Below are 24,054 nucleotides of genomic sequence, written 5' to 3'. Positions count from 1 at the left end.
TACATCACACCTCTGAAAATGTGGATTTATATTATAGTTGTGTTGTTTTTTTGTGACAGTTTTTCATTCTGTGGTACAGTAAACCCTTGAGATTTGTTTGTGTGTGTGGAGGAGGGGGAGCTCCATGTGCTTGCATGTCTATACATATGTGAGCGTGTGGGTAGTGATGTGACATTGATTGTTGCACCATCTTCAAAAACATACACGTAAGTATTGACAGGCAGAAGGGAAGGGGGTGAGCGGGGTCACATGTAAGCTGTCCTTTAGTAAAACATGATGACGATGCACTCTCTTTCTCTGTGGCTGCACTCATTTTTTTTTATATCATGTTTCTTTAAAATATAAAGCAGGGTGAGGGACTTCAAAAGCTATACTTGGGTCAATAAATAGTTAGGAGTTGAGATATTTAGTAAATGTATAGAAAAATGAGACAAGATTTAGATTAGATTAGAATATTTGTAAAGAAAATAAATAGAGACATTTTTGCTGTGTGAAAATTTGTGGCTATTTTATAGTCTTTGTTGGCCAAATATTAGCATTGAACGAGATGGAACCATATCTAATTGAACTAATGAATAACATTTGCTGACACATTTTGGATTGCAGCCCTGGAATTGTCTGGGGGTATAAATCAATTGTTGCTCAACTTGTAATTTAGAATTTGATAAAAAAAAAAAGTATTTCTGCATAAATATATATTTGAAAGCATCATAAACTGAGTTTAACAGACAACTGCTGAGGGCAATTGAATACATATGTAATAATAATAATGTTTTTAAATATTTGAAGCAGATCATTTCATCTACAGAAGATGCTCAGGAATTTCTCAAGTTTTCTAAAGTCATAAATAATATATTTCACATTGTTTTGAAGCCATTTGTTGTGCCAAAAAAAGCCTTGAAGTAGGCCAGATTTTGCTCATGCAACCTTGTGTAAATGTGCAGTGTGCCATTTCCTGGACACAGGCAGATAAGCTGTGATGCAGAACTAAAACAATACCTCCGTTACAAGCAATTCTTCCTGAATACAGAGTGGCTGACAAGTGAAAAGCAATGATTCACGTACATGAATGTGTGAATGAGTCATCAGCTTTTCAGATGACCACCTCAGAGGCTGTCTTGACTAAAAAGGTTTGTGACTTCATTCAGCTCACCGCTCTACTCTTTCACAGTCCCTTGTATCTCTCTTTCTCACACACACGCGCATCCCTCACAATTCACAGAGTCGCATTGTCCTGCCGAGAGATGTGTAATGGAAAAGATAAATGGAGGATAAAGCTAAGGTGACAGGACCGAGTATGCATGTGTGTATGTGTATTTGCATATGCGTGTGTTTCTGCGTGTGTGTGTGTGTGTGTGTGTGTGCGCGTGCGTGTGTCCGCTTGTGTGTACTGCACAACAGACCAGCAAACCATCTGCTCATCTCCTCTTAATGAACAAAGCAAACAGCAGGAGTCAAGGCTGTCTCCAAATCTGGAGTCTCTTTATTGGTAAGCACACACACACACACACACACACATACACACATTTGCACATCTCTGCACTGTTTAATCTGATTATCTTTGATTGAGAACAGGGGCAAAGCAACCTTTTTAGACCTCACTCCTACATCAGTGACAGAGAAGGTCTGAAACACAATTAGCAAGCTGTTCCTGAGCTCTGCTTTGCAGTCACATCTGACCACAAGCAGCCAAATAGACTTAATGGGTGGGAACTAACCAATGGGAACTAACACGCATACTGCATTTGTGGATGATGGGGAAATGCAACACTATTAGACAGCTGTTCACCATATCTTTTCAAATGTACTTGGACGTAACATAAGTATTGGATCAATTGGCTCAGGAGCAATCACAGCCAGGCATGAAGGTATACATACGGTTTGATGTGAAGAAAAACTGGCAGCCGGTAGTGTAAGACAAAGCAGGGACTCTGCAAAGGAAGTCTGGACCTTGACAAGATATGACACTGTGTGCATAAGGCCAAGAGGAACATATGAAAAAGCCATTAATCTGGACTTTGTGCAGCCACATCCTGCTCAAGGCCCCAAGGATAATTAACACTGTTACCTCTGTCAGAAAGCTGACCACATGGCTTCAAGACATGAAGCACTCCCTGTCTGCTGCTTCTATGCATATCCAATAAACATATATTACATACTGAGCAAATGGTCATAAATGACAAAGATCAAACATTATTAGACCAGTGCTTCAGGACCTGGTACTACCTTGTCTGAGGGGAATCAGATAACAGCAGGATGGCATCGTGGGTAAGGAGACTGTCCTTTGTCCGACCTGTGGATACTGACCTCTTAGTGGTCACTACGCAGAGAAAGTGTGTATAGATGGAGATGACCCTGCTCTCACTGCTGTGTGGATGCACTGTGATGTAGTGTTCAGGGACCATGCTTGGTCATAAAACATGTTTACAGGGTTTCTTAAAATAGCGCACTCTCTTGCGTGGCTGAGGTTGGCTCAGTGGATAGAGCAAGCGCACGTGTATTGAGAGGTTTATGCTTCGACGCAGAAGTCCAGGGTTCAAATCTGACCTGTGACAATTTCATGCATGTCTTCCCCCTCTCTCTCCCCTTTCTCACCTAGCTGTCCTGTCAAATTAAAGGTGGATAAGCCCAAAAACAACCATCTAAAAAACTGTACTGTACTCTCTTCACCTCTCCCATGGTTTATTTTTTTACTCTACATTTTCTTTTTAGGGTTTTCTTTTCATTTCTTATATGTATGTTTTATTATTTTTCCTTTGACTCATTCTATTCATTTATATTTTATTTTTTGTTTGCTTGCTTGTTTAGTTCTATGCTTTGCTTTGAAAATAAATTATTATTATTATTATTATTAGTAGTAGTAGTAGTAGTAGTAGTAGTAGTAGTAGTAGTAGTAGTAGAAGTAGCAGTAGTAGTAGCAGTAGTAGTAGTAGTAGTAGTAGTAGTAGTAGTATTAATAGTATAATAAATTAAATTTATTTAGCTGATGCTTTTATCCAAATTAATTTACAATAAGTGCATTCAATCATGTGGCAATTGCAAAAATCATGCAAGTAGATCAACTTCAGCAAATATGCTGAACTGTGTAAGTGCTGCATTTAAAAGAGCTAGAGAAAGAGGGGTTTTCTTTTTTAATGGGCCAAGGTGCAGTCTGCACTGTTATCTATTTCTTTTTTAATGTTACTTGTTTTATTTAGATTTCATTTTATTTTTTGTATAGTTTGTTTTGTATAATACATAGTTATTATTATTATTATTAGTAGTAGTAGTAGTAGTAGTAGTAGTAGTAGTAGTAGAAATTTATCACTGCAGAAACAAATAACTTTTCCTTTTTTTATCTTATTCATTATTTTTTGTCTATTATATTACTAAGTACTTTCATTTGCAAAAAAAACATTATATAAATTAGGTGGAAATAGTTTTTTATTTAGTTGCATTTCTTCAGCATTTGATCATACAGCAATAATAATAATAATAATAATTATTATTATTATTATTATTATTATTATTATTATTAAGTATCGATATTTCTAATTCTCTGTTATTCCCTCAGTGTTAAAGACCTTAATGGGAATGAGTTGTTTAGATAAGGTTATCAGTAAAATATCTAGGGAGCCTTATCTCGTTTTCAACGCGGAGCAACAGCGCCCTCGACGGGTCAGTTTCATTCTAATGTCAGCGGACTGCGAATGAACACTTTTTGGGCTTGTCGGGCTTCTGTAGGAGATCCCCTTTCCTCTGTCTCTTCTCCTCACAGTCACACCATGGGTCCTTCCTCCAACTTTATTTTGATGTTTTTGTGTTAGTTTTCTGTTGCTTTGCGATTAACGGTCTTCGTCTGGATTTCGTTAACTCATCTGGACACAATGTTCACCTCCACTGGCTCTCGGGGCCTTTGTAAGTATCCCGGATCCGCCTTTAAACGACAGCCGGACTGTGGCAGTGTTCTCACCGCTTCTCCTGTCAGTTCCAACGGTGACAGCTAGCTAGCTAGCTTAGTCTACCGACTAGGTATTATTGCGCTGTAATTTATTTATTCGAGATAGTATCCATCAGCTATTACAGCTGCGTTTAGTTAATTAAGGCTTTTCCATTTAACTGTAGCTAAGTCGGTTGGTTCAGCTAAGGTGTGCGTTAAAACTAAACGAATTTGTGAACATGTCATCTTTTGAATAGCTAAATAGCCAGCTGCATTTGTATTACGTTACTGTGTGTCTCCCCTGCCCCCATTAGCCGCTTCTCTCTCTTCCATCAACAAAACATTTGCCTTATAAACCGTACCATGCAACGCTGCTCGCTAAAGAAGGCGACAGTGTCACTGTCCCGTTGTAAATGTGTTGTGTGTATGTTCTGCACAGACAAGGCTCCCCTGTCTAAAGGCCTCCTGCTGGTTCTCAATGGGCTGACTGTGATGCTCACCCTGCTGCCACAGTACCAAGAACTGTTCGTATACAACCTGCAGGCTGTCACACAGCAGCATCAGGTATGTCTCCAGTATGTGGGTTAGTGAGTGAGACACAGAGGTGAGGGACTAAAAACAAACACCCAGTATGGTGTGTATGTGTCTCTGGGTGCCACACTCTTCTATTGGCTTGTTTTTAATAGACAAATATACATTAAACATCATCAGGACAAAGAGTTTTTGAAACCCCCAGGATTCACTTTGGCATAGACCCAGTCCAACAAGAAACAATTCTTTAAAAAAACAAAAACAAACAAGAAACTTCGATTGCACGATACCAGAAAAAAAAAATCAGTGCGTTGTAGTGTGAACTACATCGGTGAGACTGCAAGGACCCTGGACAAGAGGCTGAAGGAACACAAGAAACTGACAATATCAGCTGTTTGTGAGATAACCAAAACTGGTGGCAGCATCAACTGGGGAAGGAGTCAAAGGTCATGGACCAGAAGGCAGTGTATGGCTGGAGAAAGATCAAACCCATTCAAATCTGACAACAAAGACAGGGATAACACTTAGCACCATATACAACCACCTGTTGAGCCACTTCCATTCGCCGATGAAGACCATGAGATGCAGTTGAAACCTCTGAAAAAGCTACTAAGTGGACCTTGACTTCATATTATTTTGTCAAACAGTTTAAAAACATTTTTTAAATGTAGTGCTTTATGGTGGGTCTGATATATATATATGCTGTGTTATTCAGAAAAGGCATCATTACACAATGTCGTCCATCTTCCCCTACCCCCTCCCCTGTGTAAAAATGTGCTCTCCTTCGTGCTTGTATAGGTCTGGAGGTTGTTGTGTGGCAGGCTGGTCTGTCTAGATGTGAAGGACTCCTTCTGTAGCAGCCTGCTCATTTACAACTTTCGAGTCTTTGAGAGGAGGTTTGGCACCAGGAAGTTTGCCGTAAGTACCAAAAGCCATTGATAGAGGGATACATAGATGGATACAAATTTAATCAACTTGCTGATATTCTTAGCTGAACTAGATTCTCCCAAAATCTAGAATGGATGGAATTAATGTGATGAATTGCCATTTCACAAACCAAGTTACTTTCATAAACAAAAGCAAAATGTTAAGATCTTTTGTAACAGGATTATATTATAAATACGATCATCGATCAGAATCAATATTAGCTTCACCTCTGTATCGTCTTTTAGGGAAGAGGACATCAACTTCTCACTAACTTGCTGTGTAACTACATTTTACACTGACTTTGTGTTTGTTTGTGTTTGTGGAAATGTTTGAAGACAGGGACAAGACTTTTGTTTTCTAGTATTGTTCTAATCATCATATATGATGCTCTTCTTAATTCTAGTCCTTCCTTTTGGGCACTTGGTGTCTCTCTGCGCTGATGGACTTCCTGCTGGCCCAGGCTTTCCAGTTTCTCTTTGACTATGAGGTGGAGGAACTGCCTGCAGGACTGTGAGTAGCTGTTTAGTAGCCACAGTACACAATACGCTTCACTAATGCATGTGCTGGATCTTTGAAAAGCTTTTTTTTAAATCACTTTTATGGACACTGACGATCCTACAATTAAAATATAATTTGTCTGGTAGTAAGGTTAATGTTGTGTGAAAGCAATGTTCAAATCATGTGTCACTTAAGTGGAAAATCTTCATTTTTCACCATGTATCACCATGTAAGCCTTGGGCAGTATCCCTCATTTTCATTTCCTAATCCCCTGCCTGCACTATATTTGGGTATACGGTATTTAGATGGTGGTGGACTGTGACAGCTGCATAAAATCCACCTCCACAAAAACAGGGAAATAAAAATGGCTTGACAAACTCAGTGAAATAATAAGTTGTTGTTATTAAGAGAAAGTAACCAGTTCCAAAAACCTAACATTGTCTTTCCTGGATTTCCTGAAACATTACCAGTACTGCTGAATATATTTTTCCATGCCAATGTCTGGTGAAAAGTTCAATATTCAGTGATTATTAAGCCACACATAATAAAATCCAATACATTACACTGTCATGTTTAAAATTCAAGTTTGAAATGCAGATATTTTTGTTTAAATTCTGTCTGTGTCTCATTTTCTGTCTTCTCCATCCTTTACTTTTCCCTTTCTCCTCTCACAGGCTCGCTCCAGTCTTCTCTCTATTTGTGCCTTTCTACCGGTTGATCCCCAGGATGCCCGTCACCCAGGTTCTGGGCCACATCGACATCACCAACAAGTCTCTGGTCTACATAGTAGGCTTGCAGGTAAGCCCATGTTCTGCCTGTGTGGGGATGTATGTTTTTATTTTTCTTTCTCTTTTACTGTTCATGAATTCTTGAAAGCACTCACTTTCCGACTAGTGTGATCTTGATTGTCTTTTTCGTCCTTCTGTTGTGCAGCTGTTGACTTCTGGTCCCTTCATGTGGCTCCTTGCACTCAGTGGACTGGTGAGTAGCCAAATTCTTCTTGTTACTACTGTGTATCCAGGAATTGTACTGGTTTTGGTGTTAATTTGCTGTAGGTTGTGAGCTATCATTTCACGTATTTCAAGTAATTTAAGTCATTGTAATATTGCTTAATACAGGTTTGGCTAGGGACTTTAATATGATATATCTTTTTTTTATTTTTATTAATGTCTTTTTCAGATCTCCGGTGGACTCTACCACTCCAATGTTCTCTGGTTGCAGAAGCTCCTCTTTGTACCCGCCTGGGTGTCTTGTATTGGGCGTTATATTCTGGAGCCACTCTTCTCAAGTGAGTCCATCCGTTAATAAGCACATACACAAATCCAGTGCAAATCCTAATCTAGAATGATTTACAATATTGATGTATGCTAAATTGTCTTACATATTTATTAATTATCCTTAATACTAAAGAAAACTTGAGGACAAGTAAAACTAATGTTTGTTATACTTAAAATTAGGATTAAAGCTATAGTGCGTAGTTTCTGTCGCCCCCATGAGGAATTCAAAGTAATGACAACAAAACTGTTGCCGCGTCCACATGCTACAGGCCTTTTGCCCCCCCCCTCCTCCTACGCAGTTGCCACTTAGCCAAGGAGGACACGGAGGATTAAAAAAACATGACGGACTCTTCAGAAGAGGTCATTATCTTTGCTCTAGTTTCTGCGTGGGAAAGTCGCCGGACGACACAAGCTTCTGAACATAGCCATAGTGAGAAATACAGAGAGAGTTGTGAGGAGCTGCTAGCCTTAATTAGCATTCATTAATATCAAAAAGTTAAAGCACTAAAGCTGTAAGCAAGACTCGTTTTCCCAAGTTTATATATGCCACTCAAAGTGAAAAAAAACAACTGCTGGTTACTGCTATGTTTCTACGCCCAAAAGATGGTGTTCACAAACAATAGATGCATATCTTGATACCGGTCACCAACTCTGGAGGATCCTTTTTAAAAACAGAATTTGTCTTTGTCACCCTTTGTTACACTTTGACAATTGACAACACAACTTTCACACAGGGCTGTGTTTTTTTTGTCTACCTGTTACTAATGTGTTGTTAACATCTGTGGTCATCAAGGCTCCCAACCGAGCAGTGAGACGCCCCTGGGGATGGGTGCCACTCTTGACATCCAAAGGCAGCAAAGGATGGACATACTCGATCAGCAGCTGCTGCTGGCCCAATACAACGAGTCCACGAGGAACACTAGACAACAGCCACAGGTAGAGGGACACACACGCTGTCAGAACTTAATCACTGCCAGCATCAGTATTTGCAGTTTACAATAGCTACATATTTACAAAGAAGTGTTTGTGTGTGTGTGTTTGTGTGTGTGTGTCTGTCTGTGTGCGTGCGTGCGTGCGTGCGTGCGTGCGTGCGTGTAGTCTGGGTTGTTACAGTGGACCAGGTTGTTCCCCTCCCTCAGACAAAGAGGACAGAACCGGCCCCCGATGCAGGCCCGCCCCCAGGCTCAGCCACAGCCATCCACACAGCCACCTCTATTGGACAACTCTCCTGTCGCAGAGGAGCAGGTTGGTATTCACCTCTGTGAACCTGTTCTTTTCAATGCATTTTTCACTGGTCGTATTTGTTTGTGTAATTTCTATATAATATTTCACATATTTTATGACCTGGATGACTCAAAATCTTCATAGACCGACAGAATGCTACAGTAACTCTTGTTCAACAAAACTTGATTATCTTGCCCTCCTACAACTTAGTTTGTGCAGGGCACCCTTTTAAAAATATAGTCCCAAGTGATGATTTATCTGCTGCTTCTTTTCTGTCTAAGCTGACGTTTTTCCTTTTCTTTTTGTCCCTCAGGTTGCACTGTTGGTGGAAATGGGCTTTTCTAGGACTGATGCCCTCGAGGCCCTCAGAGCTTCAAACAACGACATCAACATGGCAACCAACTTCCTCTTGCAACACTGAGAGAGAGAGAGAGCTCAGTGAGAAAAACAGAGGTGGATGAGGACAGAGACAGAGAAAACAGAAGGAGTAACAACAAGCAAAATGGATAGAAAATGAAAGACAGTTAATGATGGAGAATTTGTACAGATAATGTGAAGTCTGTGTCACTGCTTGCTGGAGCGGTTGTCAGGCGGCCTCAACCTGAGCTGAGCCCGATAGCAGGCTGATTAATGAAGAGGTGTGAAGCACAAAGTGGAAGACATTTGCGTCATAGCTTTCTGATGGCCGTCATGGTGTGAAACATGTCGTTGCTTAAGGCAGACGACATAGACCTCTAACTCCAAGGGGTTCCCTATCGAAAATATATAGAAACCAAACCGGGGTCTTCAGTGCAGTGGAGGAAATATAAAGTGGGTTATTTCTTTTAAAACAGACCTGATGCTGAAGCACACACATCAGCTAAGATCCCACCCTCCCTCTCCACAGGGATACCAACTTATAGCTGTAAAAAAAAAAAACACTGTCATGCACTGCTGCTCTACTTCCATAATGGCTACTACGTAACCAGCATCTTAGACCCTCATAACTGGTTTCAGATGATAAGTATGACAAGGAAAACGGATGAAGAAAAAGGGGCACAAGGTTTTTGAGACAATGGATCAGAGAACATTATGTCATCTGTCAGGTTTTCATAAGTAGAGAGTAAAGGACTTAGATTTTAAGCCATCTGCTCATGGGTATTATTTTTGAATTTTGATTCTTTTTTTTTTTACCGAGACAATAGGAGTGAAATTAGGAATGCAGCACCTGCTAGCGGTTTATGTTTAACTCCACAAGAAGTTGCAGAGGTCAAGATTACAACTTCAGAATGTATAATTTCCATGAACAATATAACCTACTTTACCATGATTTTATTACACAGTTATTTCTTTATGTTGGCAGTGTTTCATGGAAGTAGCAGGCTTCAGCTCTTTCCTGCTTGAGGTGTTTTAGCAAAGCAGTTAGTGACTGACCGCTACTGTAGGAGCAACGTTTCTTCCGTTGGTAGCTCTACGAGTATTGTTGGTGACAGACAGCTATCTCAGGGTCTATGAGGCGCCTTTTTCTGTTAATGACATAATCACATTTACAGACATGAGTGCCCATACACACATGCACAGTAGCATTCGAGGAGGAGGTCATGTTTTGTCATTTCATTAACACACTCTTCAAGGTTTTATTTATTCAGTCCTAATTAAGTTAGTCTTTTCTTTGCCAGCACATGTGTCTGGATCATAGCAAGTCCTAAAAGACAGATGATATTTATTATACAATATCATAACAAGATACATGTATGGAGACTATGCACTGCATAGTAACTACTTTATGTATATAAACATGCAAACATTTTGTGCAAGAGAAGTAACATTGCAGCCACTATGTATTGATGTCAAAGACAGATGCTAGTTTTATATTTTGTGAGTAATAATATTGATAATATATGACCACTGAGATGAGTCTGTCATTGTGTGTATGTATTTCTTAGAGTGATATAATAACCTATGGGTGTGATGAGGGAGTTGTTGCATGGACAACTTTCTGATGAACTGTAATGAATCATATTTGATCTGTGGAATAAATCAACTTGAAACGCATAGAAGGTACTCATCATGACAAGCACGTACTTAAATGACAAACAGTCTACAGTGTTTTACTAATCACAGTCTAATACCATTCATGCTAATAATGAGTATTTCTTTATTCTGGTACCACCATCCCCAACTTCTAATATTCAAAGTGGAGGAAGAAATGCAAACATCTGTTGGGCTGGAAGATTATTCTCTACATTTTTCCCATCCAGCCAATGCCAGATATAATAATTAACACATTTTATGCTATTATTTAAAAACGTTTAAAAATACAACTTTCTAATTTGAGTGAAATTCTAGCTTTAAGACAATAATCCGTTTACAGTGAATCACTGTGCTGTGGTGATACTAGTTGTTAACACATGATGGCACTCTTGTGATAAAACATGGGTTCATTTGTATCAAGAGAAAATGTTATATTACAACACGAGCAATGTAAGGAAAATTAAAAGGGAGAAAAAAATTGAAAACTTGTTTAGTACAGTTTTTGAAAATAAATCCCATTGACTCAGGTTAATAGCATTACATTAATGGCAGTTGTTACTGGGGGTGAAATGTTAAGATAGTTCTGTCATTTAATGCCTCTAACAAGTGTTCATATTGATCAATTTGAGAAGTTATTGATGGGGGAAGACTGCTAACATCTGAGAGACATATGAACCTCACAAATAGATATCTTAGTTTAAGCTGTCATAAGCCAAAAAAATAATTGGAACCACTGTGCTAGAGAACAGTATTTTCCAGCAATTTCCCCTAAACTCCAAAGCAGCTGCCGCTGTTTTACCGATGTATTCTTCCACTTTCTTTTGAGTGGTCTGTTGTCTCCAAGACTACCTGAGATCTGTCAGGCAGAAACCAGTGTACATACAACAGGACCATTATGCTTATGCTTTAGTCTTAGTTTGCCTTTTCTCAGTGTCTTTCCAAGGGCGTTGTTTTTTAGGCTTTTAATTGGAATTCAGATACCCACTGTAGAAATATTCCTCAGTTTATTATTACAACACCTATCTTTCCTGAACATTGCATGGAATAATATTTGTAATTTCTCTAGGGGCTAAAGGAAAGCTCCACACTAATGTGTGTATTTCAGGAAAAGTCAGTAGATATTACAGCAAAGATAATTATATTGACCAAGATTTGCTTTGTGGCTGATGGGCATTTAAAGGCATTATCCCAGTGGAAAGTATAAATTGTTCAGCCTATAAAACACCATTAGACAATACAAGATAAAAAAAAAGTCCAACCGTGCTATAAGAGATTTGAGAAATACCTTTTAATACAACATGACCATGATTGCGCTGTTGTTGTTAATGTTAAGTTTCCTTTCGCCACTAGATGGAGACATTGAGTGAGGTTAGCCCTCTGCCACACCCACCCGCTGCCATTATTCCACAGAGCAGACAGCTCCAGCCGTCTCGCTCCGGGGTGGCTGAATATTAATGTAGAGAAATTATGCACATCTTCAAGCCAAAGAATTCCAAAAGCATATGGTTTGCCAACTATTCCCTGAAACACAAAGCACAAAAATAGTTTGAGCAGCCTATGTTTTTCATCTTGCATATGTTGCACTTGAAATCACGTCTGAACTCCCATAGACTCTCAAGAGACATGTTTTTATTTTACTCAAAGGTCTCCAGAGTTCACAGTGACACATTCCCATTCAGCCTCAGCTGACGCTGAACCCAGTCAAGCAGTGCAACTTTTAATGGCTGCTGAATTGAAAAGCAGCTTAAACCAGAGTGATTAATATCTGTGTGTCTCTTTGTGTTACAGTGTTTAATTAAAGGCACTGATGAAAGAAAAAATACTTTACTGACAGCCAACCTCATTAGGGAGATTCTTTTGTGAAATGCCCACTTAATGTGAAGCATTAATCACGCCTTGTTTGGAGGTAATGATTTTGATTTCTTTTTTTTTGAGCGTTGGGAGGTCGTTTTAGTCATATTTAATGTCGAAAATTAGGTTAAATTATCTATCATGATGGTTGTACATAAGTGAAGTCTGATTTTGACTTTATGTGTGAGCAAGCATGTCTTTATATTTAAACCGCTGTGTGGAAATGTAGTTCCATTTCAGAATCAGAATCAGAAAAGCTTTATTGCCAAGTATGTTTACACACACACGGGATGTGTCTTGGTATCGTAGGTGCAAGTCACATTTTTTTTGCCTGTGTTTTACCAGGATCATCAGCAACAGTAACGGAATGATGATGTACAGTATGTTCTGGGGGTTTCTCCTTGTCTGGCGGGGAAACCATTTTCGTTTACAGTACAGCTGTGGCCGTGAAGCAGCAGTTGTGTCCGGCTATTTGTCATTTCAGTAAGCCGTCTGTGGCCCTATAAACCACTGTATGTACTGTACCTCTACTGCATAGGAACAGAGGGGGTGTCTGTGTGTGTTTCTGCTTCTGCACTTCTGTTCTTTTGAGGAAAAGTTTGAGTTTTTGACTTTATTTAGGGTTAATTAGGCTAATTAAAACGGGTTTAGGAGAAGAATGTTAGCTTAAAGCTTAAAGGGATGGTTTAACATTTTGGGAAATACACTCCCCTTTTTGCTGAGAGTTAATGAGAAGATTGATACTGTACCACTCTCATCTGTGTCTGTTAAAAACAAAGTTCCGCCAGCAGCCAGTTTGGAAACATAGGGGGAAACCGTCAACCAGCCTGGCTCTGTTAGGGTAACAGAATCCACCTACCTACCAGCACCTCGAAACTCACTTATTAACACGCTCTATCTTGTTTGATTAAACTGTACAAAACCCGACTGTTTATTGGGACTATTGGCTCGTGACCTGAAGTCAGATAGAAACCGCTCCCAACCAAGAAATAGTGTGGCACACAACCCACCGTGAAACAGCTAATTGTCGTTTTTCTACGGATTAAACATACAATATATAACGTGCTAATTGGTGGGCTTTAGAGGTACATGCAGATTTCGATACTCTCCGACACAGCTGGGCTAACCGTTTCCTCCTGTTTCAAGTCTTTATGCTAAGCTAAGCTAACCAGCTGATGGCTGTGGATTCATATTTAACAGACAAATGTGACAGTGGTATCGCTCTTCTCATCTAACTCTCCGCCAGAGAGCGATTGAGCCTGTTTCATAAAATGTTGAACTACTCCTTTAAAGCACAATGAATTGGCTTGCCAAGGGTGGAACAAGATCTTAAAACAACACTGACATTATCATGTACGGAGTTATGGTAAACAACAGCTGACATGGAAACATGTCTGACACGTTCCAACGTTCCCTCTCCTAAGCTCTGTTCCCCTGAATCCTGAGACAAATATCTGTCTCTTTAGCTGCTCACTGCTTCACTGTTTGCCAGCAAGTTGCTAATTTTGTCTGTCTACCGTTTGGAGCTGGGAAGGTAGTAGCTATACAGTGGGTTTTTAGAGCTTTTTTTTTTTGCAAAGAAGTAACACGGTTAACTCTGAGAATGAACCACAATAGTAAAGAAAAAAACTGAAATGTTTCTAAAAAGGGAACTCCAGAGTTAGGTGTTAGTTCTCTGTGGGTTTGTCTCCACAAGTGACTTTTTTCACCAAACATGATCCACTGTTAACATAAAAAATATTGATTAACGTAGCTTTAAGGTCCACTGTAGAATCATTTTCAATGTTTTGAAATCAGTACCATGTCCAGTACCAGTATTTATTCACAGAAGTAACATGTTTGTGTTGATGTTTCAGTGTGAGTGTCCTACTTGCTGATGCTGTGCTGCTGGCTTGCATGTATCACTTCAAACAGCCAGAGGCCAGCACCAGCTCCAACCCTGTCTCTGGTATATTCCCTCGCCAGCTCTGTTGCCATGGTGAGTGCATGCCGTTTTGTGTGGTTGCCATGGGGACCTACGTATTACAGCCTTCCTCCTGCTCTCATCATGTTTCTGTGTGATCATTTGTATGCTTCCTGTAGGCCCACACTAATGCTTAAAAAAAAAACATTAGCAGCCAGGGGAGTGTCCTCAGGGATTGCCTTCTGTAGAAACACGTCTAGGTATTGCCGACCCGGTTTTAGTGGTTGGCAGAAATACCAAAACAGTTGAATGATTTTCTCACTATGACATTGCATGTTCGACATGAGAATAATTCAGAACAAATGCCTCCCACTGATATGGTAATAATATTGAAGCTAGTGTGCTTTGAGATGACGACATAATTTATTTATGTACGTATGTGTGTGTGTGTGTGTGTGTGTGTGCGCTTGCATGTTTGTCTGCCCACATGTGTCCACTTGTGTGTGCGTGAGTCCACTGTGCAGCACATGTGTGAATGTTTGCATCCCGTTCTCAGGGCAGAGAGCGAGCGGCAAAGGCCACTGATGTTTTCACCTAGTCATTTTCAGAGGAACTTTATAGTTAATGGGCCAAAACAATGTTCCTGTCCTTAGGCCATTCAGCCGTTTGGCATTTCACTTCCATTGTGTGCTGGCTCCTGTATGCCACTTGTGGTCTGTTTAGTCTGTGCTTGCTTTCGGTTACGTCAAAAGGAGAGCAATCTTCTTTAATCATCAGGGCTTGGCTGGGTTCACTTTAGGATTTGTGGGTTTTTTTCAACCTGTTTTTCATCTTTCAGCAATGATAACAGGTTGTGGATGGGCAACTTGTTTTTCTTTTTTACCTTTCCTTTTGCTTGTTGACATCTATCACTAGATCTGTGCCTAGAGCTGCCTGAGACCAACTATAAGAAACCCACAATGCCATAGGATGCTCATTTGGAAAACAGTCATTTGCAACCCTGGCATTTCCAAAAAAAAAAAAGCGAAAAAAGCGCTCTCTGTCCAAAGTCTCTAATCAGCGTTACTGTGAAGTAAACAGCCATCACTCTTGACCATCTCCCTTCACCGACCCCAAGCATATGCCCATCCTTGTGTCTACAAATTATGAAAGCTTTAGGAATAGTGGTCCTTCCACCATCGGGACCACATAAACACCATTTGTATGTTATGAAAAAAATGTGATGACCACCTTTGTGCTGAAGTGACCAGGAGGAGATTTATTTGAGGTGATGCACAAGTCACAAAAATAATTTTTTTTGGAGGAGAGTTCATCGGAAAAAAATAGTATCCGTGTCAAACAAAGTGTCATCTGAAAAGTGATGAGCTAATGTGGCCTTAACACTCTTTCACTGTCCCTCCTTTTCACTCCATTTCCTGTTCTGGTACTCTGATACACCACAGACACACAGTAAAACTTGATTGTGCAGAATGTTGACAGGAGTGGAAACATCCTTCTTTGCTCTCTTCCTCTTTCATAAACTATACGTTGCTCTTTCTGTACCCATGTATGGCACTCAGTTCACTCCCAAGGATCTCTGTGTCCTCTGACCTTTATTAAGGTTCACTTCCTCTGTAATTGTACACACAAGGTATGGCATGAACGCATACTTCATGCACGGGTGCGTTTATTTTTATGCATGGGTATGTGTGTGAGTGTGTCTATAAATGTGATGAACACAGAGTACCCATTCAGACTTCTAGTTAAGGTGAAGGTGTAAAGCCGATGAAAGCTTTCTCTTCCATTGCTCCTCTAAGTGAACTTTACACACATACACACACACACACACACAACACGCTTCAGCAGATCCATTACATCCGGTCTTAAACCGACTTCACTAAATACTTCCGACATTGTTCTGACTGTGAAAGGGTCCAGCTGTTAGTGCATTTATCATCGAGGCTTGGAGCTGATTCCCAGCTGCCCGTCTGCACTGCTGACACACAGCAGGAAGATGCTTCCTTGACTCAACAACTGGGAGAAAGATATTTTTTAGCCGACCCATCTTCTTTCTACACTCTCCTTTGCTCTCTGCCTACTCATGACTTTACCCAACCTGTTTTTTGTGCTCCATCAGTCTTTTTAAGTAGTGCTAATTGGGCATCCTGTTTCTAAAATGCATGGACTCACCATCCTATTCCAGTCATTGCAGCCTCTGAGCACATCAGCTACTTCAGCATTCAGTAGGTCTATACATGGGGTTTTAAAGGGGTCAGAATGCCCATTGTTCTTCTTAGAAATTCTCAATTCTTTTGAAATGGTTGTTGTATTACGTTATGGTTAGTACGCTACAGTTTAAAGGCTAAAATCAACAAATTTCAGTCATCTAACACACGTGATAGATTAGTATTTGAATGTAGAATATGTACATATTTGCCGTATACGTCCTGATGTCGTCACTCCCCACAAGGACTAAGCTCATCATGGGCAGGGATTTGGGAGTGATAATAATATGTTCCCCCACTGCGAACATAGACTCAGACCCTACAGGTGGATGCTGGAGTGCAGGGGAGAATTTTGAAATGCTATATGAACAGTGACAACATTAACAACAACATTCAACCAGGCATTTTCAAGTGGTGACACAATCAATGTCACCACTTGCTTCCAAATGAACTACACATACAATAGTTAATGTTGTCTGCTGTGGTAAGAGGAGAACATCATGCAGACCCAAATTGACTGCCTGAACCACATGTAGCTTGCAGTAGTTTTGCAGGTGATGTGGTCATAAACCAAAGTATTGGACAAATGAAATGTTTGACCTGATGATGGCACTAGATGCAAATTCAGGAACATGAATGTCAAAATTGTGCCACATTTCATGGGAATCCACCCAACAGTCGCCAAGCTATTTCAGTGTGAACAAAAGACTTAGTGTCTGACCGACCCACAGACCGACATTGTCATTCTATGTTGCTAGCATGGTTAATATACTGTATGTTCTGTTGTCTTTAATAGATGTCCAAAGTCGTTTCCGCCCTTGGTCCCATGGTAAAGGAAAAGAGCATATGCAAGCAAGGGATTTACTTTGATGTCATTAAAACAGATCAAGTTTATTTGGTAGGGATGTGAAAAAGGTCATATCTGTTAAGTACCCAGGTTAGAGCTTTGATTGCCGTCAGCCACACCCCCTTTGGTTTGGCCAAGCTAGTATATATATATATATATATATATATATATATATATCCCCTTGTGTCTCATTCAGTTAGGTCAGTTTGTTTAATTCACATTCTGTTTTGTTGTTGCTATTTAGAGTATAGTTATATTTTGTTGACCTCTTTTATAGGCCTAGTTCTGGATTTATATTGTTTTGCATTTTCTTGGGTAAATAAAAAACCCTCTTTTTCAATCAAAACTGCTTTCCTCATGGGCTCACTGCTTGGTCCCTGACACTGTTACAAAACCATGCAATAAGCTTTACTAAAGGGTAATCATGCCAAAAACAACAACAACAATAAAACTATGTTCACTCGTTGCATTTCATGATGTTGTCTCATCTGTTTGAGTGAATGAGAAAAAAGGGAAATTAGATTTTATGTGCCTGAAAATGAACAGCCACCAGATCAAAATGATATCCTGCAGTTATGGATGAATGAATGATAAAGAAGTGGAAATATTCAGCGCACTATATGCACAGAAAGATGCTAGCACCTTTACCATGGGGATGCACTGATGACACACAATCTCAAACACAGACTTCATTTATCAGAACATTCCTGGCTCCTTTTCATACCTGCGTGCATGAATGGTTGGACGCTTTGATCACCTCAGTGTTGGGGAGAAGATAACACAGAGCTCACAGTGTTCTTTAAGTCATGTTTAAACACAAAAGAGCCCCCCCGCCCCTTCCCTTTTTAGTCTGTGCTGATTCACAACGGTCTGGAACCAGCCAGCTCTGGAAGCTTGTCTCCATGGAGACAAGGGTGGGAAGGAGAGTGATGATGTGGCTGGCAGAACAGCAGTCCCGAATCAACCATGTGTTTCAGTATGTTTGTGTGGATGTGTGGGTATACAGCAGACAAACAGAGAGAGAGAGAGAGAGAGAGAGAGAGAGATTATATTTTCATCTAAAAATGAAGGGTAATTTGGTTGTCTAGCGTTACATGCAACATAGCTTTTATCCAGTCAGAGGGTGACTATGTGACCTGTCAAATCTGAGGATAAAAATAAACCGCTTGTATTGAAGTATTGGCATGCTCAACATTGATTGATGGTACAGGTTGTGACAAGCACATTCTCACATATTCAGATTGTAGATAGAAACACAGAAAAATGAAGCAACATTTAACAACTCAAGCTAAAATGTCAATAGGAAGGCTTGGCCCAAATTTTTCCTTTCCTTTGAATGTACAGTTTAAAAGGGGTATATTGAGGTGAGGAGTCTGAGGTGTACATTTGAAAATTCTTCCCAGTGCCTGATTTCAGAGGAACTTAACAACTAACCCATTTAGCAACACTGACATTACAGGAAATCTGGTTTGATAGTTAATAGTGGTGTTTGTTTCAGCGACTTAAATACTGTACCAGAAACAAATGATATGTCTACAGAACTGGAATTTCAGAAAGCAGTTAAGATGTCGATGCACTGGATTTGATTCTCAGTACCTGAGAGTATTTTTTGTATTTGTCAGAGAAAGTATGGCATATGGTCACAGTAATATCCAATTGAATTCTAAACCACTAATTATTGCAAATGCCACAAGTTTGCAGTTGCACACAGAGTTGCAGTCATGAAAGTGATGATGATGAAGATGATGATGATGATGATGATGATGTGGTACAATGCAGGTGTTGAGTCAAAAAGGACAGCTTTTGTATCTGCCACTTTGTTTCGTTGACCTGCTGTGACCCACATCACTAAAATTAAACTCTTGCTTTGGATGCCATGGTGATGGAGAGGTGTTAATGGCATTTTAGAAGGTGGTGGAAATTGTAGGGGGGAGGATCGGTTAGTCATTGTTTAGCACGACGTGTGTGTGTTTATGAGACATGAGTGAATGACACTTAGTTGGATAGAATGGCAAAATAAGGGTTTCCTCTAAAGAGTCCATTGTCTTTTGCGTATCAGGTCTGACTTTAGCCCCAAGGAGATTACATTTCCCTTACAAGATGCTGAGTTGGACTCCAATTTGCAGCTTGGCATTCCGAGGTTAAGATAAACACTGAAATGATATTTTGCACCATATAGTTGTAAAAGGTATTAGTAGTATTAGTCATCATAATAAAAGCTTTAAGGCTGTTTAAAACCCACTTTTATATTTGTGAAAACAGAAGAGTGATTTCACTGTTTTCTCCATCCAGATAACGATCTAGTAAAAAATAAATAAAAAAAACACTACCTAGACTTGATAAACCTGGACTACCTTATATTAACACTAAGACTTCAGACCCCTTAAAAACAGTTTAAGATTTAAAAACAGAAAAACAGTAAACACAGCTATTTTACTGCTTAACCCATTAAGACCACTTAAGGGTCTTCGTCCAAACCAGCTAAGGACTAAACAACTAGGTTAACACAGACATAGAATCACAGGTTGTTATTTATTTATTTGGGGGGAGGGGTTGTTGCAATTTTTGCCTTCATTTGATTGCAGACAAGAGACAAGGGGAGGAGGAGTATAAAATGCATAGCTAGGTCCGTCCTTCCATGAATACTGTGGCTGCTTGACCCAGCTACTTTTAACAGACCGAAGGTAACTCAAAAAGAGGGTTGGGTTCGCAAGTGAGCTAGCTAGGTTAGCTCATATATATAAAACACGTTTCATATCTAACACTAAGGGTAAACTAACGTATTAGCTGCCTGGGCTGTTACATTACATAGAAACACACTATGGTTACAGCAGGCTTAGCTTGTCATTACATAAACGTAACGTTAATGCACTGAAATGCGTTTGTAACCTCTAGAGGGCAAAAAAACAAAAACTTCTAACGTTAGAGGGCTCAAGGTGCAGGGACTAACGTTATCTGTTTAACTTTAGCCATGATTTGGTGTTTGCTACCAGTACCTCCGAGAGAAAAGACAAAGTTTTGTTGAAGGTTGAAGGACAACTACCAGACAACAAAAGCAGCGAGACAGATATGAACCAGCCAAACGTGTCACAACTTGTTCAAAGTCCTTGAAGGTAACATGCAAGTCCTGTTCCCAGTTCCCACCATGAAATATTTGTTCTACTTTTAGCTAATGTTAATCTGCCTTTAAGCTAAATGCCCATTGCTGTGAGCTTCAACTGTAATATTATTATAATGAGAAAGCTCAAAATAATCATTTAATTTCTCAAAGTAAGGACTTGGTTTTTCAAAATAATGACTTAGCTAGCTACTTAGCTAGTTTTTCAAAATAATGACGTAGCTAGTATCTCAAAATAATAGAAAGTCTGATTATTTTGAGTACAGTATCTCAAAATAATCAGAGTTTCTAAAAATAATGAGATTAGTATCTCAAAATAATGAGAAGCTTCTCAAAATATGCTAGGTCTGTGTCATTTTGAGATATTAACTATTTTTTTTAGAATGTTTGTCATTATTTTGAGATAGCCTACTATTTTGAGATACTAGCTCAGTCATTACGTGTTTTGAGAAAGTTTCTCATTATTTTGAATTAAAGTCATTTTGAGGTAATTGCTTTGACTTTGGGATTGAAATCTAATTAACGCTTTTTCTTAACATGTTTTAGGTTTATTGCAGAAGTGAACCTATAACGTTAGATACCAAGAAACGCTGTGTGTAGCCTACATCAAAAGAAGTTGAAGTCAAAGCATGCAACCTCCAGGTGTATTTTACAGTAATCATTACCGCCATTCACCACACCTGTGCTTTTCATACTTTGACAAGTCAAAATGTCTAATATTTCAAAAATCACTTTGACAGCTGTAAAAATGTAATTATTAATTATTAAGGGATAATGGTGAGACAGCTCCAGGATACAAATTGTATGATGCCACTTTGTCTTTTATAAACAGAGAGAGCATCAATAGACTTTGCACCATGCATTAATCAACACTCTGATCACCACTGTGGCAAAAAGAATACATTGGGGGTTTATTGGCATTTTTGCAATGCAAACCTCCAATTACATTGGGGTTTTCCTTTTAAAACTAACATCATGTCAAGCAAAATCTTTTAAAGATGTTCAGCAGATAGCCTACCTAAAGTGATTTGTTCTTAAAAAAAGCAATGCCTTTGATTCTGTTGTGTCCTCACTTCACTGTTTGCCAGAGTGAGCATGTGTAGACGACTTAGCACAGCAAAATAACTCCTTTGCCGAAGGGCTACTTAGGGAGATAACATAGCATAAAACATTATGATGAAATTAACCAAGACAACAATGAGTGACGTTTAGAGCTGGAGGGGGTACCAGACTTCTAGCATAATCATATTTCTCAACATGCTACTTCGACATGAGGACATAGTGATGTAGTTGCATGGCCTCGGGGGGAAACAAATTACATTGTATACAAATATTATTTATTTTAATACACATTTTGAGTATAATAAGGCACTTCTAATATTTACAATATCCAAACAGGAGTCATTCAAAGGGATATGGGTTAATCATTGTATTTCCATAAAAAAACAAAACATTGTGTTTCTCCTCTCCAATCCAAAAATTATACATATTGAATCTTTATTCTGTCCTGTGAGTTAAATCACTTATCGTGCCAATTTTGACGTACCTCCCCTTTTTTCCTCTCATCACCTCAGTCATGAGTGCTGCCTTTGGTTTTGCTCTCTCTGCCCTACATAGAAAAAAAACAGCTCTCTCATACCGGTTCTCCATCTTCTGGGACTGCCATCCAGACATTAATGGCCCATTTAAGCAGGTAAATGTAATTTAATGCTGTTTCAAACAAAGTTATGTCAAGCTGTAATGGTAGGTAATGGTTCTGTCTGTGTGCTGACTCACTGGAATAAGTTATCTAATTCCCAGGATAGAATGGCATCCAGATGCTATCTTGTTCAGTCATTCCACGAGTCAACAAGAACAAAAAAATCACAAAACAGTGTTGATTGTAAGCATTGTTTACAACCAGCATGTTGAGTACTCCTATGACAGTAGAGCTGTGACACTGCAGAGCATAGAGCACTTCTAGTTTACAATAATAAAGCTAACTACTGTAATTTGTTTGTTTTTCCCCCAGTTGCACAATCCACATGTCTCATGTACTTCTGGGATGTGTGCAATATGTAACTGTGTTACCAGATGTGTTGTGTTGTGTTATGTTACGAGTTTCACATTACATGGAATCTTTTGAGGTTTAAAAGTCGTCTTTAAAAGTAAAGTATGATAGTTATGATCGTTTAGACTTTAATCATCCCTGTCATAAGCTTTCTTTTGTTGCCCAGTGTAAATACAGATGTTTAAAGCCAGAACTCTAAGCACAGATTGATCTAAAGATTACAGAGATGTTTTTTTCTGCATTGGATAGGAAACAAAGATTAGACTGGAAAACTGCGGCAGAGAAGAGAGGTCATATGCAATAATAGGAATAAACCAAAGCCATATTAGTACTATCATACAATGGTCTGCACTTTAACCCACCAGTTAATTGTTGTTTGCCTCCTAGATAGAGAGTGTTATTGTATGTATTTTTGGCATACTGACTGGAGCTGTAAGGCTAGATAAAGATTAACACAAGTTTAGGCTGAAGATGAGTAGAGATGAATGTTTGAATTTTAGCTATATTTTAAAAACCCGCTGCCATAACAATCTTGTAAATTACCTGAAGCGAGCTGTTACATGAACAGACATTTACTCAATGTAAATCCACACTTTGAGACTGTAGTGAACCTGACTTCCATAATAGAAGCCTCAGTAGTTTTTTCTTTACTGCAACAGTTGACCGAAGACAGATCATCAATCGTGAGGGAGCACCGACTGATTGCAAAGGCACTTTTTTTTGGTCAAAGCCCTCCAGCTGTACTCAACATTTCAATGATCTGTGGCTGTTTTCGAGGTGAATCCTGACCTGGAGAACAGGTTTTTGTCAGGTTTCATCACCTGTCTGAGGAGGCATGTCAAAGAAAAAGAAAAAATTCTCTGGTAGATTCTTTCATGACGTTTTTCAGACATCACTCTCATCACACGAAAACCTAATTCTCTCCATTTAAATTTAAAGGCACTAAACCTCACCTGCTTACACTTCACTGTAAATTTCAGGATGAATATGGGTTTCTATGTGCCGTCTCATCATCACTGTACTGTTATTACCTTGCTTAAGGAGTGGTCACTTTTACGTCAAAGTAGTTATTTCATGAAATAAAAAGAAATAAGAAAGAGCGGAAGTCTGCTGTCTGCCTGTTCTCATACTTTAAGTAACTCCCTTTCTCTGCTTCCTCTGGCAGCTCCAGCACAGTGATACTGGATTGACTGGAGAAATCAGGCAGCCTCTGGACATTGCCGTGTCAGCAACAGCAAGGCAAGTGCGAGACTTTTAAGCACATCTACCATTCACACTGTGCTCACTAGATACAGGCCAATAGGACAAATACACATCTTTTTCCCACTGACATACACACACACACGCACACACACACACACACACACACACACACACACACACACACACACACACACACACACACACACAACACACACACACACAGATATTTGCCAGTGCATGTTCTGACATGTCTGCAGAAACGTGTGAAAAGCCTTTGCACCAGCACCCCGACCACGAAACTGCAAGATGCCTCAGGAGGAAAATCTAAACGGAAAAATCAATAGTCGTTTCTTTGTCATGTTTGCATAGCATGCTGCATTAATTTTCACAATAAGTAGCCTGTAGTGATGGGAGTGCTTGGTACCAGGAACAGTGCACTGAATAATACAATACAACAGTATTGATTTTTAAGAACACTGCACGCTGGAA

General features: G+C 39.4%; 1 protein-coding gene and 1 long non-coding RNA gene across 2 annotated transcripts; both read left to right on the top strand.

Annotated features, from left to right (window-relative positions):
* Positions 1-3,701: 3,701 nt before the first annotated feature.
* Positions 3,702-10,410, top strand: ubac2 (UBA domain containing 2). Its single transcript, XM_039784535.1, has 10 exons — positions 3,702-3,897; positions 4,359-4,483; positions 5,249-5,368; positions 5,781-5,887; positions 6,550-6,673; positions 6,809-6,856; positions 7,055-7,163; positions 7,946-8,088; positions 8,251-8,397; positions 8,690-10,410. The coding sequence occupies exons 1-10, from the start codon at positions 3,867-3,869 to the stop codon at positions 8,795-8,797; spliced, it is 1,062 nt and encodes a 353-aa protein (XP_039640469.1). The 5' UTR covers positions 3,702-3,866; the 3' UTR covers positions 8,798-10,410.
* A 9,632-nt stretch (positions 10,411-20,042) lies between these two features.
* On the top strand, positions 20,043-23,601 carry LOC120547577. The gene is made up of 3 exons (XR_005637082.1): positions 20,043-20,307; positions 21,930-22,005; positions 23,528-23,601. It is a non-coding gene; the product is annotated as an uncharacterized LOC120547577 (long non-coding RNA).
* Positions 23,602-24,054: the final 453 nt, after the last annotated feature.

The sequence above is a fragment of the Perca fluviatilis genome, chromosome 19, assembly GCF_010015445.1.
Source record: "Perca fluviatilis chromosome 19, GENO_Pfluv_1.0, whole genome shotgun sequence".
NCBI classification, from domain to species: domain Eukaryota; kingdom Metazoa; phylum Chordata; class Actinopteri; order Perciformes; family Percidae; genus Perca; species Perca fluviatilis.
Note: the sequence above shows the minus strand (reverse complement) of the source record. Positions and strands in the feature narration are given on the sequence as shown.

Coding starts and splice junctions, on each gene's coding strand:
- ubac2 (XM_039784535.1), top strand. CDS start 3,867: ATGTTCACCTCCACTGGCTCTCGGGGCCTTT. Junction 3,898..4,358: donor CACTGGCTCTCGGGGCCTTT/GTAAGTATCCCG, acceptor TGTTCTGCACAG/ACAAGGCTCCCCTGTCTAAA. Junction 4,484..5,248: donor CTGTCACACAGCAGCATCAG/GTATGTCTCCAG, acceptor GTGCTTGTATAG/GTCTGGAGGTTGTTGTGTGG.